This window comes from Cyclopterus lumpus, chromosome 22 (assembly GCF_009769545.1).
Source record: "Cyclopterus lumpus isolate fCycLum1 chromosome 22, fCycLum1.pri, whole genome shotgun sequence".
Taxonomy (NCBI): domain Eukaryota; kingdom Metazoa; phylum Chordata; class Actinopteri; order Perciformes; family Cyclopteridae; genus Cyclopterus; species Cyclopterus lumpus.
In genome coordinates this window covers 8,546,011-8,565,804 of record NC_046987.1, presented here as the reverse complement: position 1 = coordinate 8,565,804, position 19,794 = coordinate 8,546,011, and the positions used below count along the sequence as shown (strand labels likewise).

The 19,794-nt window shown below is 42.0% G+C and overlaps 1 protein-coding gene across 1 annotated transcript in view; it reads right to left on the bottom strand.

Moving 5' to 3' along the window:
• arhgef10 (Rho guanine nucleotide exchange factor (GEF) 10) overlaps positions 1–19,534 on the bottom strand; it is a 44,498-nt gene extending 24,964 nt beyond the window's left edge. Inside the window, exons 1-14 of the mRNA XM_034525522.1 lie at positions 19,387–19,534; positions 12,380–12,483; positions 7,234–7,617; positions 5,496–5,843; positions 4,427–4,463; positions 4,152–4,240; positions 3,762–3,818; positions 3,067–3,254; positions 2,138–2,254; positions 1,494–1,605; positions 1,157–1,269; positions 963–1,040; positions 708–887; positions 4–120 (exon numbers count right to left, since the gene is read on the bottom strand). Coding sequence (XP_034381413.1) covers positions 4–120; positions 708–887; positions 963–1,040; positions 1,157–1,269; positions 1,494–1,605; positions 2,138–2,254; positions 3,067–3,254; positions 3,762–3,818; positions 4,152–4,240; positions 4,427–4,463; positions 5,496–5,843; positions 7,234–7,617; positions 12,380–12,416 — 1,857 coding nt within the window. The 5' untranslated portion in view covers positions 12,417–12,483; positions 19,387–19,534. The remainder of the gene's footprint in view (positions 1–3; positions 121–707; positions 888–962; positions 1,041–1,156; positions 1,270–1,493; positions 1,606–2,137; positions 2,255–3,066; positions 3,255–3,761; positions 3,819–4,151; positions 4,241–4,426; positions 4,464–5,495; positions 5,844–7,233; positions 7,618–12,379; positions 12,484–19,386) is intronic.
• Positions 19,535–19,794: the final 260 nt, after the last annotated feature.

Here is a 19,794-nt window from a genome sequence, read left to right as displayed (position 1 = left end):
AACCTTGAGGAATTCCAGGAAGCCCGGTTTGGAGGCGCAGGTCTTCCTGACCACGGCCATTGCGGTGCTGAAGTTGTTCACATACTCACAGTAGGCATCCAGCACCATGGACTTTGAGAACTGTTGAGGAACATAGTTGTTTAACACATTAAAGCTTCGGTTAGTATCTTCTTCAAAAACATTCTTTTTGTATTTGTGGAAACAATTACATCTCGACAGTCATAATTAAATCAAATGATATATATATACACACACACACACACACACACACACACACACACACACACACACACACACACACACACAGACACGCGCACTGGTGTTCATGTTGTTTTATGATGGGATATGAATAGTGAGGTGACAGAGGGTAGAGCGCAGAATTCAGATGGGTCTCACTGCTCCTCTGATGTCATGCCAGGAGTCGATCTTCGCACAATAACAAGGAAGTGAAGTTGTGAGCAGGACTGTGGGGATCCCTGCCTCTGAGTTACTAAGCAGGGGGAAGGTGGACGACATACTATAATAGAACAGACTTCCATTTCTGCATTTGCATGAGAGCATGCGTCTTTGACAGTAAGTTAGATGGTAAGAAAGAGGGGAGTACGCCGTTGCTGCGTGTAATCAGAAATGCCATGAATATCAAACAGCTTATATATATCATTTATATTTAATATATTCATAAAGTTCTTGAAAAAGCCCCAGCTTACCGATGCAACAAAGACATCGCCAATCATCTCTAGGCTGTCCCACTCAGCAACGCGGCTCGCCAGGGCGATCTGGAACAGGAAGTGGCACTGCAGGATCTCACGCACACGATAGAAGGTCATCTTCAGTTTCCTGTCGCTCAGCAGCCTCGGCTCAAGCTGGGACAGGGGCTTCTCATATTGCTGATAAAGCAGACAATGTGAACTGTAATAAACACACATTTCAAAGTGGATTTGGCTATCACTGCACTTGCATACCTCTAATATCCTTTTCAGTGCATCAAGATAGTTCTTCTCGCTCTCCAATATCGATCCCAATATGCATCTTCTCACCAGCTGTAGAGGAAACGTACCAACCCATTTGCCATGGTTTTCTTAAACAGCCAAGAGTTACAGAACTTGGGATACAAGTTGAAAGGCATGTTTATTATTATTATTATTATTGTTATTACCTGTTGCTGTGAAAGACCCGCCGGTGCCGGACACAACACTGGCTCAACATTGAAACAGTCCACCTCGATGAAGAGTTCAGACTCCTCATCCTCGAAACCGGCCGACTTCCTCTCTGAAAGATGAAGACGAGAGAGTAAAGTAAAGCGCCATAAATACATGACGGCAATTAAACAAACAAGCCTTCATGCTGAAGAGACAGAAACATGTTATGTTGCCTTTTGCTAAAATGCTGAATGTTTTTTACATTAACACCGATTTGTAACATAAACAGAAGAGATAAGAGGTCATATGTGTACAACTAAAATGATTTGCTGTTTATGAGGTCAAATTACATACCGTGACAGAATGACTTGGTTTGGATGAAAGAGCGTCCCTTCTTCACTGCAGCTTTGGTTTTCTCAAGTCCATCTTTGGTCCCTTCCTTAGCTGCCTTCACCAGCTTTTGCATCTTTGATGAGACATAATACAACATTATATATATCACAAAGGTAACAGTGTATATTTGTCTACCCCTAAGGCTAAAAAGCTACTGAACTCAGCTTAACAAGACAGGAGCAGTGTTAGAGTAGGGAAGAAGATAAATGGCAGATTATGTAATACAGGATAACAGGAGAGCAAAGTTGACCAGAGAATGACAAAGTAAGTGGGACATCAGCTGAAAGTAACAAAGTGCTAACTCTAAATACAGAATGACGGATCTACAATAATAATTCAGCTACGTTTAATAATATAATATTAAAACTCAATTGCTTCACAAATTCCAATGCACAAACATATAATGAGACAGGTAAATGCAGCAGACGAGGAGGCAAATGAGTTGAAGGCAAACCCATCACCAGTACCACCACCACCACCACATCAAGTCATTCACACCACAGCAGGACGAGGGTACCGAGTCAGTGAGAGACGCCCAGAATGAGAGTTAGGGGTTGGGACTACTGTCTAGCACAGGCAGGTGAGGTGAGCCTCAGGTAGTTTACCTTCTGCTCGTGTTTCTGTTTTAACTGCTGCAGCTCTACCGTTCCCACTGTATTTGCCATTAGATCTTTCATCTTTTTCTCATAGTGTTCTTTCAAGCGTGTCAGATCTTGAGAGAGCTAAACAAAAGCAAAGCAGGCATTACTGGTTATGGTTTTGGAATGACCTTGCACCTTTGATCTACGAGCAAACTCACTTTAATATACACTTTGATATGTGTTGCTGCCCCTATCCTCTTCCAAAAAAATATCTTACTTAACTCATTTAAACTGTGAAACAGGGGAAGATATTTCATTTCCCAAAGAGCATGCTTCCCTTGGTCTGATGTTCATGGGCATTTTTTTCCATTAATGGACCCACTGAAATATGCACATACATTTGCATATTGGGAAATTAAGTTATACACTAATCTGACTCACCTGAAATATAATATGCTAACATTGACAGTTTCTGAACAACAATTTTCCCTTCATTTTTGATACATATGTAAACACATATGTATCAACTCAAAACGTACGAAATTATTTCTTTTGCCTGAAGCACAATCATTAATATCTGACCATAGTTCACTGAAAACAAAAGTGAAGCTGAATTCTCAAAACCACAATCCAAAACATGTCAGAGTGCAGCAAGCTGATTGTAAACCAGAATCATCTTTCTCAGGTCAAACAAATACACTATTGATTCCATATCCGTGCCCAAATATACTGCACATCAGTAGATATGTAGATGGTAGAAGAGAAGACACAAGCCCTCTTACTAAATCACAAACAATTTAAAATACAACATTTCAAATTACAAATAAAAATGAATTTCTGCTTCATCCACTGCTGTTATCCACCCACCTACAGATGTACAGTGATATTGAGACAACATATGTGTTTTGTCTGTAACGCTGACAGAGGAATATGAGTGTGACTGTTATACACACATGGGTTTTCTTCTGGGGTGGCTTTCCTCTCATGAAGGCATGTGGCAGGCCGTTCTCAGGGCGACCTTCCCCGTCGCTGGCCTCGTCGTAGCTTTCAAACTCGCTGGAGCTCCAGCCATTGTCGAGGGAGCTGTTGCAGCCGCCGTCCTCGCCGAGTTCCACGTCATCATAGATCATCTCATCTGGATCTGTATGAAACAACGGGACAGACAGAGAAAATGTAATTAGAAACACGAAAGTTTGGCAAGTCAAAGTACCCACAGAACAATTTGGTTAGTAGCATAAATGGATAAATACAAAAACAATACACTGCACTCAAATAGAACAGCAATGTAATAAATATTATGTTAAGTAATAAGTATAACTTTATAAACAAGGTGTATTTGTAACAACATATATATCACAAGGCGTTCCTGTTAACACAAGTAGCAGTAAAAAACTACTTTATTGAAATCACAAGCTTCACAAAAATGTATATTAATACATTGGCTATTGTATTGGACTGCAAACTACAACACTCAACATCTGCATGATAGTTTCATAAGCCTAAATTAAGTATTAGTAGTTTTTGACAAAAGAAATTAGCACAATAGAAGTGAAAGTGAGCAGTGCTGGCAGGCTTAAACCTACAGTCAGGAACAAAAATACTGACTTTGTGAAAGGTAGGATTTATTTAAAATAAACGTTTTACAAACCTGTGTTGGAGTCAGAGTTCTCTCTGGGCACGTCATCGTAAATCACCTCATCTGGATCTGAAGCATAAAAAGAGCCGTTCACAACAACTAACACATACTTCTCACATCACACAGCTGTTCACACAACAAACAGGATGCAATGTCGAAGGGATCTAAAAGCAAAGCACACACAAGGGTCTGCTTCCTCAAAAGAACAGCGAAGGAAGTGTCTGGAAATTCAGCAGTGTCAAAAGAAGAAGAAGAAAAAAAAAGACAACATCACCCTGAAGGCTTGCACTGTGTGGGCAGAGAGGCAAATACAGATAATTGAAACAGCAGCATAATTCTTTCCATGAAAATGATGAATGCATCCCTACAAGATGTGTAATTGTTGTGGATAGCATTCCTTACTTTCCATCCATGCAGTGTTGGCAGGATCGGATGCCCATTTAGTCAAAGCATCCTCTTCTCTAATGGGTGGATACTCTTCACTGAAAACACTTGAGAGAACATGCAAACAAACTAAATTATAACTATGCAAACAAAAAAAACATACTATCATAGGCAGTGTAATGTCATTTATTATATACTAAGAAGTATACTTTGCATTCTTCTCTTAAGATGTAGCCCTAAATGTACTAACTGACTGGTATAGACTTGCTCCAGCTGTTTAGTGTGCCACATACCTGTCTGCAGAGGTGTTGCCAGTCCCAACCACAGTGACTGAAGGAAAAAAGAGAGAAAACATTACTGAAAGAAACCCGACAACACATTACTGCACGTTGCTGTTTTCAGGTCCCACCGTTCTCATGATCCAAGCAGAAGGATGGACTGTGAATTTGAGCGTGGCTTACTATTGAAGAGTATTGTTAAGAGCATGGAATGAACTCAATAATACAATATGACTGAGACAATAACCAATTGTGATACATTTACTTTTTAGAATACACCATCAATATAACTGTTCCAGAAATCAGCACAAGCTCAAGCAAACAACATGAAAACCCTGTTGTACATTTCCTCATAAGCCACCAGGTGTCACTGATGGTTCTGAATCGCCTCAACTACCATACGATTTAGTCAAGATATTTAGATACGATATTTACTTTTTAATGTGATTCCACAAATTTCACTTTACAAATGTAGCGAATTATAAATTTCCAAGATGAGAGAAACCTTGTGTTGTTTTCCTTGGACCTTTGGCTATAGAGATAACTGTATGTCCTTGCTTTGTATATCTTGGCCAGAATTTGCACATGACAACACTGCAAACGTATAAAGGATTTTCTACCTCAACACGCACGCACGCACGCACGCACACACGCACGCGACTTTCCAAACTCTTTTATTAAAAAGTGTTTTTCAATCTGGTGTGACCTTGGTAGGATAATGACACTGTAATCAGACTCTTCAACACGCCAGGCCACAGGCTCGGGCTCAGCTATTGCTAGATTTGAAGGAAACCGGAAAATCCTCACAGCCAACACAGATCTTTGGGGAGGGCTAAATTTAGCCCTACTTCCTTGTGGCAAGGCTTTAGGAAAAACAAGGGAAAGAAGAAAGGCTAGAGGACAGATGTAGCTGAGACAGCATTTACGTGTCATTGCATTGCATCTCTAGGTCTGAGGGCAGTGAGGAAGGAGAGGAAGAATTACAAGATAGCTTTCTCTGGTTTTGGATGTTTCAAAATAAACATTGACAACATCTGATCAACCTCGTTATTATTTTCTGAATTGGCTGCAGGCTCTACTTTACCATCCTCATCCACGGATAGGTGTCGAATGATGACGGGTGTGGTGTACGCTGGTGTGATGAGCGGTACTCCAGAGGGGGTTGCATAGCCACAGGGCACTGGGACTGAGTATGCTGAAGCGATGCCAACAGGGCTGGTGGGGATATCCTGGGATTCTCCCTCTGGCTCCATGGGCTCCATTGGAGCAGAGGAGGGTCCATGCGGATGCTCATGCTGCTGCTCAAGCTGCTGCAGTTGGAGAGGAGTGATGTCAATCACAGAGTATGGGTTGGCTTTGCCCTGGGAGGTGCTTCTGGGGACGGCCTGTGGAGGGTGAGGGGCATCGGTGGACGCATCCTGGCCTTCACTGCCTGGTGGGTCACAAAAATACCATGTCAGGTACAATGATATTGAAACACATGATCAGCTCAGTTGTAATTAAATGATAATTAATTTGATATAATATATTACTTGACCAAAAGAGATTGTATGTAAAAAGAGTCATTTCTATGTAATAAATTACCTAAAAGGGACACAAACCAAATTTCTTTCTCCTCTTTTTGTCCTTTTGTCATTTAAGATGTTTTGTCGCGTTTTCTTTTGTTCAGTGAAACTGAAAAAATTCAATAAATGCAAAGTAAAAAAAAAATGACTGAGATCACACCAACTAAATCATTATATTTTGAACAGGGTGTGAACCTACAACTTTAGTATCGTCATTACTCCTGCGACCAGTGAGTTATACTGACACTGCCAAAAGAGTTTAAATGCCAAAGACTCTACACTATTCATCTCATCATGCACGTGTAATACATTTTTGATTCACTCTAAATGAAGTCTCTCCTGAGTGACACGGAGTGAGCCCACAACTGACATTGGGACAAAATGCCACGCATACTGAGTGTCAGGATCCCACAGTGTTCCCATCCTTCCTGCTGATGCCTCACTCCTGTCTTCTTAACAGCTCAGTATCTCGCTTATCAAAACTCTGTTCTGAGTTCATTAACCTGTTGGTAGAGCATCCCATCACACAGCAGCATTTTTCTTGTGTATATTTGCTAGGTACCTCCACGCCACACAAAGTCAATAGAGAGCGATGAATTGTCCCCCCCCCCCCCTCCTCTGTGTGGATGGGACTTATATGTGCTCTGTCTCTATGTATGAGAAACTGATCAGGGGGTCCAATCTTTGATTCCATCTTTGTTCCAAACAATTTTGTATTTTAGACCTTCTGACACTTTTCCAAAAGTGTGGTCATTCTGGATGAGCCTTTGCCAGAAGCTCTGGTTAAAGGTACAGAGGTACTGTAGATTAGGGTACGATGTGGCATTTTGAGATGTGGGAATCAGAAGATATATGTTAAGAACTAAGGCCAATTGAGATTTCACATGATGATAGAAATGCAAGCCCTGTTTGTTCCCATCATACATGCTTTAAAATGGAAAACCTGAAAAATGAGTGCAGTGTTCACCTCATTTCACTGCAGTACAACATACTGCTGCTATCAAGACTTTTAGTGATAAAAGCCAGAGAAACTCCATCACCAGGCAGCCAGAGATACAAGGTGTCATGAGAGAGACAGACTGCCCCACTTTAGCATGAGCTGAAGGGGCTAGATTAGAGGCAGATAATGTACACAAACACAAAAGGGGAATGCGGAGAATTTTTTGATCACTGTTGTTTGCATCCAACTAATTTCCAAATACAACTGCAATGCAGAAGAACCCCCCCCCCAGAGCCAACAATAAAATGTAAACAAACCTGTTCTTCCAGGATCTGTCTCTGCGTCATCAACAAGAGGAGGGGGTGGAGGTGGTGGTAAATCTGTCTCTGTGTCATCAGTCCCCTCTCCTTCTGCTGTTGCTCCACCTGCTGTGGAGGATCTGCTTGTGGCAACTGTTGTGTCCGCTGATGATGGAGCTGTGTCGGATGTGGCGGAAGGTGCTGGGGGGTCTGGGCTGGTAAGATGGCCCTCAGGGTGACTGACCACCGTCTGGTTCTGTCCCTGATCATTGATGCGTGGGGCCAGAGGAGCTAGAGGCGCAGGGGGTAGGCGGTCAGCCTCCGGGATGTCATCACCACTGTCATCAAAGTCAAAGGTTTCCCCCTCTTCTTCATCTGCGAAGGGCACGCTGTCTGCCAACACTGAAAAAATAGACAGGGTTCAGAGAGATACAGTGCTAAAATAAATTACTCATCCAGAGAATATCCAATAGAAAAGTTGAGGTTTGGAAGATATAAGTATACCTCGAGATGATAAGGATTTGTCAACTGGTAAATCCTTAGATATGTGATTTCTACAGAGGTAACTATCCCTTTAATATATGTGGTTATGATATTGGAGGCAGTATTGCCATTTTGTTAGGTTTCTAATTGACTGGATTATCAAAAACAATACTACCCATTGTTTTTTGATCCATAAACAATATCTCGACTGAATTTCCCCAAAGATATCAACACTGTGATAATAATACATTGCTATCACGACATATAGTGTGAGAGAATATCTATATCACCCAGATGCAATATATCCAAAGTTAAAAATGTAATTCCAAGATGACTACAGACATATAGCACCATGTGCCACATGCCATTTAAGGTGAGCATTATAATCTGTACGGTTCCCTTTAAACAATGCATATGACTTCAATCTTACTACAGATGAAAAATAACCTTTCTGGCTGGCATATTTTCAGAAATTGTAATTGAAATACTGTCCCTGTCGAATAAAGTAGCAAACTAAACGACAGTCACCGTCAAGCAAACTATAAATAAAGTACTAATATCTAAACTTCTGAAAGATTGTGCCCTGTTTATCTACCGCAACAGCCGAGTAGATTCACCCTTTGTATACAAATGGAGACTAATAACACACAGACAAGGTTATCATACCACACTGTATGCTTTTCAGGATTTGGCTGAATATAAATAAAGTTTCAGTCGGATTTAACTCAATAATGATATCATTTCACGCAAAGACTCCTTTAGAGGCTGTTTACAGATACACTATGGGTGGCAGTTTTAGTCCTTGGCCTGAAAAGACTGAGCCACAAACAGACTTATAATTAAGGGTGGGGTCTACTACAGCAGTATGTTTTCTTACAGAAATTCTTATATGAGGGATCGGATTCTGCACACCAGCTGCTCCACTTTACAGCAAAGACAAACTAGGGCAGAGCTACGAGATATAGTTAACGTTCAAAGGCGGCACATTGGCAGCAGACAGGAAGGGAACAACAAATGTCTTCCCAGTTTCCACACTGCAATTAGGCCAGCAGGAAAGAGAGCCGGCACTCCCCCAGTGACGACTGCAGCCTGAGTTTTGCATTATTTCTGATCTGATGAACAGAGCGTGGGCCTGAGTCAGTAACGCTCAAAAAGGAGCAAGAGAGAGTTAAAGGATGAGGAATGCAAAGGCTCAACTTTCATCAGCTGGCTTTATGTTTCGGCCCTGAGTTGAACATATGAATGAAAGTATTTTAGGTTTCATTCAGTGGCGGGGTGAAAGAAAAAGAAAAGACTTTATCAGAGAAAACATTCAAATAATTCAACCTGAATTTAATGTTGTGGAAAATATGAGGGTGGGTTTACAGCAGTCAAAACCACTGAGCACGAATGAAAGGAACTCCCAATCTCACCATTTAACCCTTCGGCTCCTCTAAAATGTCGCTGGGCCAAACATAACTTCGTAGGATGATATTCTATCTTTGTCACAGTTTTGCTCCCAAGCATACCAGAAATTCTGTACAAGAGCACTTTCATCAGGAGTCACAGCTTGGTTGTGTTAACTTACAGTCTAAAGCTATATTTTCATATCCTGTGTTCCCAAAGAAAACAGAAAATTCCATGTTTGTGCAGGTTAATTTCCAGCATATCCATTATGCTTTTCCAACATTTCCAATGTTCATCCTCCCGAAGGCAATCAACTTAAGCATTTACGTGGCCATTTAAAGTTCAGCGGGCAAGGTTATTCCTACCATCAAAAGAGCCACGGTCACTTTTGCAACGTGCTGCCTTATGCCTCCGGGCATTGAAAGTGAGCAAGTAAATCTTAACTCAAAGAAACTCCCTGTAGCAAACCCAGTAACTTTGAAGTCCCTCACAGCAATGAACACAGCTCTAAATCTCCAGGACAATCCCCTCAGGCTTTGACAGGTAGTTGTTCCACCCTGTAGTGTGTGAAGGAACGGTCTGTGACTAATGCTCCAGGTCAACGCTGCGACCCCATGTCCATCTGCACCCTTGTCCATTTGCACCATGACTAAAGGGGCACGAAAAGAGAGGTGCAAAGAGCAAACCTGGAAACAGAGATGCTATCTGTATTTTTCCATGTGTGCAATAATGAATGGTACTCTGAGATAAGGTAAAACTAGGTGGCTAATAGTCAGCGGTACTCCAGAACTGTGGTATCTATATTCATATGCCAATAATTACCCTTAATATGAAGGCAGATCCTATCTTTGTGGCGTCAACGTGAAACCCTTGACTTTGCCAGAACACAACATGGCCTGATTTCAGTGGATTTGGCCACAACTGGCCCTTCAATAGTACATTTGCAGCCATGTATACAGTATGAGACCATTGATATTCTAAATTAAAATACGTATTAAAATAGTTTTTTAAAAATAAATTCCGAATAAGACATTTAATATTCGAGTGTGAAATAAAAGGGAATCACACAAAGTAACTTTCATGAATTGAAAATGAACAGACCCACGTTTCACGGAGTCAGTGTGGATTGAAACCGTTAATATGAGAAGTTCATCTGTGAGTGAAGGAAGTCTTTCAGTGATTGGTCAAGCTGAACGAGGAATAATTTGGCAACACCTCTAATGATGACACTCAAAGAGAAACCCACCTCATGTTCCAACAGGTTGTCACGTAATGTAAAGACACCATGTACCTATCAGCTGTGTGATCCCGATCAGACTGGAGACGTAAACACTTAAAGAATGAGTGAGTGGTACTTCCTATCGTAGTAGTACTTTTTAAACAGATTGTGATGTTTACTGGAGATTACATACAATATAGACAACAGAAAGTAGGAAACTTTCAGCTTCATGGCGATCTCCCTCCAGACAAATAGTTTTTTGTGGTGAAATGAGAAGGTATCGCACAGATAACTATTCAACTTCAACTTAACCAATCAGCTGCTCCTCGTCAATTGCGGCGCTTATTAAAGCAAACGGCAGGAAGAAATGCGCATTGCTGTGCTGTTCCCAGTCAGTTTGGACATGGCTTCACAAACATAATATAATAGTTCAAACCTATGTGTTTTTTAACAATGAATGTTCAAACATCATTGTTTTGGCCAATTTGGACAGCCCTAATGGTTATGCATGTCTGCAGCTTAATCATGGAGACTGTGCTGCTGAATGTTGACCTGCCATTACAGTGCGAGCACACATATGAACACACACACACACACACACACACACACACACGCACACACACACACAGACATGTGAGGAGCTACATTCAAATTCACAACCAAACCAGGAGAGGATTCCTCTCATCTTTCGACCTTTAAAAGAATGCAAGTACAAGATCATGAAGTGTACATGCACACAGACACACACACACACACCCTTGCTGAGGTGGCTATTGTCAATTCATAATGACAATATGGATTCTGTTCTGTGGGCCCATCTCCACTCTACTACATAATAGTCCGCTCAAATGAGTCACTGGGTTACGATCTGTTCCACCATCGCCCTGGCAACAAAGACAGTGACTGGCCAGCAGGAGACGACGCGTTTCTCTGGCCTGTGTCAATCCCCGGAGGCTTTGTGTGTGTGTGTGTGTGTGTGCTGCTGCAGCAGTATTCAGCATATTACTGAGGCACATTGTCTGGTTTTCACAGCAGCACAGCACATTTTACTCTCCTTACTCCCTCGTTCCTCTGCCCACACACTTCACAGCGGAGGAGAATCAGAAGAGAGGAATCTGTGTTGTTTACTCATACTGTCCAGCTTCACCAGCCCTCCAGGAAGTTATGTGACCACAAGACGACCTGCAGAAGCTAGGAGGTGATACTTCTAGTCCAAAACTGTAATCATTTTCTGAAGACAGACAGCCAAAGACAAGAGCAACACTGGGAACACATATGTTGTGTGTAGTTTAACCGAATACCGTCCTGTGTTGAGACTCAACTGTTAACTGTGTACAGTTTCAACACAAATCCCTGATCACACCGAGACACTTCGCTAGAAGATGTGGCAGAGCTAGCTGGCTAGTTAGCCGTTGGGCTGTGAGAGAGCTACGGAGAGTGAGAGGAAAGGGGGAATTCATATCTCATATCAGGAAAATGTTGATATAGACGAGGGACCAAGGGCCTCATCATTATCCTTAATCACATATGACCGGTTGCGCACACAGCCTGTAGCGACACGTCTCGGTGTGATCAGCCCCTAAGGCCGCAACTAATGATTTATTTCAATATTAATTCATCTGAAGAATATTTTCTCATTTATATGATTAATCGTTTATTTGATAAAATCTCAGAAAAAAAACAGTGACATTTGTTTGTTGCTATATCCTAAAGTCCAACATCAGATTTCTTGCTTTGTTTGACCAACAGCCCAAATATATTTAGCTTATAATCACATAAAACAAAGAAGAGCAGAACATCCTCACAAATTAGAGGCTTGAACTACAGAATGTTTGACAAATGTCATAAACAATTAATTGATTAGCAAAATGCCTGGAGATTATTGTGTAACTGTTTTGGTGGATTATGGCCCAGAGTGGGATCAAACCCACAACCGTGGCATTATTAGTACAACGCTCTAGCCAACTGAGCTAACCGGCCTATATGTCTACTAGTTTTTCTACCTTATTTCGATATCATGTTATTGTTGACGTTAATGTTGCGCGTGTGTGAGTGAGAATGCTTTGTTGACTTTACTTTCAGGAGGCGGGGGAGGAAAGTCTTCCACGTCCATTCTTTCTGCTCTTCTCCTGCTCTTCAGACAGCAGCATGTAGGGGATCAACTACGTCGACACACATTCCTAGAGGAAAAAGACAAACGTCCTAAAATGTCAAAATAGGCGGGGTGGATACACACAGTATTTCCAAATTAAATTTGCACTGAAGAAGGTTTCCATACATCAGCAGTTTGTACGCCAGTCAGTCTGCAAAAACCCAACCACACTTGTTATTCCATGTTATTCAATCACAGCAGCAATTTGTCAGCATAAGGGCATGGCTGTGTTGTGGTCACGGTCTGGTACCTTTTGTGTCAACATCAAGATCTGAACCAAAGCTAAGTCAAACAAATGAATGAAAACAAAAGACGCTCCTATAGTGCTCCTGGGGACTGTTGACACTACCATGTGTTGAAGTGTACACACCATTCTCATATGCTAATTGTGGGCATGTGTAATGTCACGGGTATAAAGGGGCCCGGCCACCATTGTAATCGATCGGTCATACCCCGTGGAGGAACCATTAGGAAAAGTATTGTTGTGGGGGTCGTCTGTTGCTAAAACAAAGTAGTATTCAAAGGAGGCTCGCTTTCAGATTTGCACGTGTTCATTGTGGTGAATCAGGCAATAATTAAAAAGTGAGTCAATAGTAAACACATGCAACGCGCAAATATTTTACTCAGCTGTGGCCTTCAAAATGAGCACATTTACAAGAGGTCTTCAATCAGCTGGTTCAGTAGTAACATGTGCACACTTTCCAATATAAACTAAAAACTCAGGTACATTATTGAGTCTGTAGGTTTCCCCAGGTGGCAATATTAAACTAACAGACTTAAAATAAACCAATTACAGTATGCACGCACATTAAAAAGATGCAGAGGTCAGTGTGACGTTTTGACAGCAACACATTTCAGCCCAGGGAAATGTCATTAGCATGCTGAGGCAGGAGAGACCTTTGGACCTGCACGGGCATGAGAGACATTGCATTCCTCAGCAGCACAGCCTTTGTTTGCAGATGTACAAGTCGTATCCAGAGGTGACAGTTTCTGTCGAAGGCTTTCTCTGGGAAAAAAAAAAAAGCTGTGCTATTTTCAGACTTCTTCAGCTTGAATAAGTCAAGAACAAAATGCCCTAGTCATGACATCATGTTGTCGCATAGAAGGCGCCATTGTTGTGGTATGTATGCCCTGTAATCTATCCATGCAATCTCTATAGTTCAGTACGAGCCACGACACAAGTTCATAACAGTTAACTTCTGACAAACCTGCACCACAGTATTGCAGCAAAACTCATCCAAAGGATAACTCATTCCGAGTCTCAAAGCCTGTTTTGTCTACAAATAATGTGGGATCCTCTGCTTCTTTGTCCTCCACCCTGCTGGGAGGGCATATGGCCAGAACAGTGGATGTGAACACACAGGGCCAGTGTCTGCTGAATACAGTGCGGCTAACAGATAATGCTAGTGCTAACAGAAGCAGGTAGAGTATGCGTAGCCTGGGGAGAAATAGCCTACACAATAGAGCCAAATCTAAAGAGACAGACAGCAGCAGGTACAATGTACTGCAGTATGACTGATGACGAGGCCATCTGTAGGTCTGCATGGAGGAAACAGGTAGCAACATGACACACGTGGTTGTAAACTGACTGGCTGATTTTGGAGTGACAACTAACAGCCAAGCCCTGACTTTGAAGGGTGACTCACTCCCTTCAAATGCATCTCACAAGGTCAAGGACAGTAGGAAAAAGGAAGGAAGGAAGGGAGGGGAGAAGAAGTCAAATATTCAGGTGCGCTCTCCTTCTCACTCCTGTTTTGAAAACAGGCTGTAGAATCCTCCATTCCTCCTCACTCCTATAATTACAGTTCTTTTTGTCTTTTTACCTGCTTGGAAGCAGACTAAATGAACCTTTCCACAAATTCCATCCTGCATGGCCTGTGGTGTGGTGACTTCGAATGTGAACCACACAAACACATTGGCTCGGTCCATGGAGATGACCAACTCAACTAAAGTGCTCCCTACATCTGTAGCATCTGTCAGCAACTGTGTATACTGCAGCCACACACTGCAATGAAAGCAGGCGGGTAATTAAGTAAAGCTTTTAAATCGCCCAGAGAGAGCAGGAAAATATACACAATTCAAATATTATAAAACACTCTGCTAATATGTTCAGTGTTTAAATATGAAGGTACTCTATAACGGTCTAATCTGAGAGCAGTGATTGAGGACCGAGCGGAAGACAAGAGAGATGTACAAATCATCTGTGTAGGTGATGACAGACTCAGCTGAGCATGTTATTACATGCTGGGATGCCTGAGTTGTGCTCTGCAGACAGGAAAAGAGTCGTTTTGCCTCCTGCTGTAATGCAGACAATTTGCTCGTCTGTGTTTTTCTAATAACCTACGCTATAGAACAGAGAATAACAAAGATCAAACACAATATGTACGGTCCATGGTGTGGAGGAAAAACTGCCACCTATGTCCACTCATGAAGAACAATCTACAGCTCTCTACAGGGCAGCACTTTGAATGTCACTTGCAAGGTTTCACGTGTCTGAGCCTACAAAAACATTGTTTAAGTTTAAAATTAGTTCTTTAGATTTCAATTAGATTTAAAGTCTTTAATCAAGGCTGGGGTGAGCAACCTAACATGCTCTTTTTCAGCAACATCACCTTCCTCTAAATTCATAATGCACAAATTACACATCATCTTTATAGACGCAACCAAGTAAAGATGAAACAGACCAACACAGCATATGGTAACTGGGAACGTTTGCAGCATAATAAATAATAAAGTTCTTGTAAATACCACAGTTTCCAACCAAGATTTTAAAAAACGCTAACCTTTTTTTAAATGTTCTATCAAACAGTTTTTTTTCTTTTTAAACTAACCTTTTTTAAAATGTTGCTGATCAGCTCAACAACTCCTTACCTCAAAACTTATGGCAACCAGAGATCAGTCAACAATTAATCATGTGTGCTTGTGAGAGCAATTCCACATCCAACACCCTGGTTTTGTAAAGGGTTTAGATTCTTCTGTAGAGTTTTCTGGGACGCACTTAATGACAAGTAGCATTCCACACAGGGGCTGAAAGTCATAAACAAAAGCCTGGAGGAGAGGGTGGTATGAGGGAGTGATACTTGTGTGAGTGTCTTCTTTGACTGAATGTTTTATTGAGCAGTGAGTCCCAATCTTCTCCTTCTGGCAGGATTACAGTAATCAGGCCTCGACCAAAAACAACACATCCCAGGCCTACATAGAGCGCATGGACAGGCTTAACAAAGTAACGTATTTGCAGGAAGGTTTAGCGAAGGACAGCACGGAGCCCTGCAGCATACTAAAAATTTAAAAAAGGTACCTCTTTCTGGCCTTTTCAAAGCCAGTATCTAAGAGTTGGACAGCATAGCTACAAAGACTGTGTACTGTTTGAGTAGTGTATATGTGTCATATGAGAAAAGTATTTAACCAGCCTTAACAACCCACTGCTCTTTGTTTCCTCGCATAGTGAACAACATAGCGACGATATGACGTATATCCATTGGTAGTCCAATGCGCCAGGTAGTGTGGCCTGTTCCCTGAAGTCTCAGATCAAAAGCTCTGCCAGGGCTCATACAGGATCAACCTCGCAAACTGTAGAGTATTACAGTATCTGGCCCAACCAGCCTTGAAAACACACAACACTTCACCTGACCTCAAAAGAGATGGGGAAGCTAAAAAAACGGACCTTTCAAAATTGAGAATCCTGACTCAAAACCTTCTGATTATTAGATCAGCAAGGGACCAATTATAAATCCCATCTACACAAGCGCTCTTCCTCATAATTACATGTCCTTTTGTTTCTGTAGCAGCACAAGTCGCCCACTCAGTGTAACATAACCTCCCGTCATCACACTGAACAATCAACACGACCAGAAGAGGAGTCTGGTATTCCCCATCAGCTAGCAGTTATAATTATAGGCCTAATGGGAATGGATTGTAGCGTTCCAATAATCAGGCCCGGAGGGCTGCAGTATTTTTATTTGATGTCAGAGGTGTGATCTATTGGACATATGAGGGGACATGTGGATTCAGCTACAAGCTCTGGAGGCATGTTTCTAAACAGAATGTGGTCAGCGTTAAGCTAACACAGTGACTCAATGCAGCATGCTGTCATCCAGCAAATAACAGTTTGTAGTTGAAGCATTATGACGCATCACAAAAGGTTATAATACCCCATAATGCTACAACATTTTTGACCAATAATGCTTATGTTTTATATTGGCCTAAACTTGGGAGTTTTCAGTAAAAGACATACAATAGTGACAAGTCTCGAGCAGCTGAATTACAGGATAAAATTAAAGACTGTGGCTGTAGAATAATTGAAACTTGGTTTTCATTTGAAAACAGGCAGCCGCAGTCACTGGCGGTCACTCTTCACTGGTCTCCACCCACCCAGTGGGCCACACATGTCACCAGAGGAGCACTGTTTGGTGAGCAGTGGATAAAGCAGCTGCTTCAAAGAGCTTTTGTTGACGGGCTGGATTTAAGCTCTGTGTGCATTTTAATATGAACAGAGCAAAACAGTCCAATTATAATAAATTACCACAGGAAAACACAAACACTCTGAAGTGTCAGAGTACCGGTCACTGCACTGACTTCAGAGGGTGGAGACCCTTTCTGAAGCCAAGATTGCCACTGACCCCTGACTTCACTCAGGGTCGTCATATGTAGCTGAATTCATAGAGCATGGTACTTGTGCTTTGTCCCATTTGAACTTCATAAATTTCAACAGGAATGCCACCTAAAGTCGGATTTCGGACTATAAGTCAAAATACCAGATAGCCGCATCAACAGAAATAGACTGTTTATTAGCACGTTTGCTAATATCATCATACATACAGTACTGTAAGAGTTATATCCGTAGACACCGTTGCCATGGTGTTTGTATACCAGTATAACGCGCAACGGCTAACCTGGCTGGAGCAAACGTTTTCCGAACTTGTTGTACTTGAATGCAGTTAACTCATTTACAGCAGCACTGACTTCTACATGTTCTAAGATAAATGGAATGCAGCATCACATAGGCATTTCAGTCTGGGGAACCTTGGCGATAGGGTGGTCTGTGATGCCTCCCATGTCCCGTATAACTGCAGTGTTTCTGGATCAATTATGGCGAAGGACTTTTGGACATTTTATTACTCTCCCTCCCTCCTCGTTTCCTGTCTCTCTATTCCTCTACGGTCAGATAAGGGCAAACAGTTTGGTAAGGTCCATACGAAAATAAATATTACTAAAATATCTATTATGCACTAAACTTATCAGACATATGTTCCCAACTGCTAAACAAGTGTGTGGAATGTGAGCAATTTCCCACATCCACCTGCAGAAGAGCAGTGGCTTTCCTATCCCAGCTGTGGCTGAGCTATGTTGCTCCTCTATGTCTTCTCTCAGTGGGTCCTTAGTGGGGAGGTGAGTGGGTATCCAGAACGTGCCTCTCTAAAAACTAATGGTATGCTCCTCCGCTCAAACGCATCTGTGACACCTCATTCCCACGAGCCGCTTTTGGCAAAGTTAAATTACTGCCTGCTTTGTCACAATTACTTCAGCAATTAGCAATTCCTGGCTTTTTTCCTGTGTTTACAGACTACAACAATGACAGGAAATGATATTGGAGTTTGAAATTGATAAGATGCTAAAATACAGTCTCGCTAATAAGCGTGTAGAGAACAGACCTGCCAAATAGCATTAGCATTGTTGTCCGACAGGCCTTTTCCTCAAAACACCAACATGTCTGGTCCCAAAGGTGTCTGTAAACATTCACGGTGAGAGTGGATCGATGAGGAGAGAGTGTCACACATAAAGGAGTCTGTGTCTACGTGAGTTGCATGAGCGCTTATAGGAAATCACAGTGACTTTGAGCAAGGACACAAATGACCTGTGCTCTCAGGGCAGCCTCTAGGTGTTATTACAGTGTGGGGAGTGTACTAAGCATCAGCAGCCAGGCCACCCTGGTTATTTACTTAACAAATTCCCAGTGGAGATTGTTGTGTGCATGCACTTGTGGGATCCCTTCAATGCTCCATCTCAGCCATGTATTGGCCCAGTGAACTGGACACACATGGCACCAGATAAAACAATGAAGATCAAAGCACTGGTCATCTTCGAACTGTTTTTTGGAGGCTTAGCTCAACTTAATAGATTTCTTGAAAGCACTTTCCTTTCCTGTAGAGGCGACTACAGGTAAACAGTGTCATCCAATAATGGGTTTCCTCCCTATCGAGGCGGCTCTTCCCGTTGACCGGAGCTGAGGAATGCTATGCATGACTACTTAAATGTGTGTCCGGACTGACTGTTACAGCTCAGGGAGACATTCTCACTCGTTCATCATGTTACTTGTTGAACACATACGGATTATTTTATTTTCTCTGTATATGTTTTGTATGAATTAGGTTGCGGTTATTATGGTGGGAAACACGACCTTGTTTTGTCGGTCACATAAAAGGCAAAACCTGATCGTGCACCTGCAATTGCATCCTTGAAGAGGCACGAGGGGTTCAGAGAAGTATGAGGTTGTGCTCATCGACTGAGACGTCTATCAAAATGTAACATGACAGAACCAAAGCCAGAGGAAATATGGTGTCATGTTCAGTTAAAAAAAAAAAAAAAATAGGTTTAGCGGATACATTACACGTTCTTGTGACAAGTAGCTTGCTAATGTCAAGATAAGGACGCAGTAATTAACGTCCACGCGCAGAAACAAATAGTTAACGGCGTAGAAGTTAACGTGTTGGCAACTTGGCAAAGAGCTGATGCGCCACGTTATAGCCAATCTCCCAATGCACCGTTTAAAAACAGTAATTCACCTACGTTACTTTCCGTTTTATTTTGTATAAATATTTAGCGTAAGGTAACTGCTCAACTGAACTTACATTTAGCGAAACATATATGTTTAGGATATCTACAACTTTGACAAAACTTTTGACAGAAAGTTAGAAAAATGTCCCCAACTCACCATTTTATGACTTTTCTCCCAGAAAAACAACAATATCCCTCCGCGGTAACACCTTGCAAGTGTTAAACGCGATGCATTTCTGATTTACACAGCTTAAAACACATCAAAACACATCCAGTGGTCGCTCAGTGTCCTTCTTTTAACTTTATGCAAGCTGACTCCATCCATGAAAACCCGTCGCCGACTCTAAGTAGCTGATTGGCCGGAGGACCGACTCGGGCAAGCTGTGATTGGCTGTGCAGAACGTCAATCAAGCTTCCAACTTCTTCTCGGGTAGGATCGGCTCCGGATAGTACCGAGGCGTTCCAAACTGGCCACGTGACGCGTGAGGTGGCTCCCCTCGAAACAGCTGTCCGGAGATGATGTTTGGTCTGATGAGTTTTAACTTTTTTTATTAGGAACTGTTTC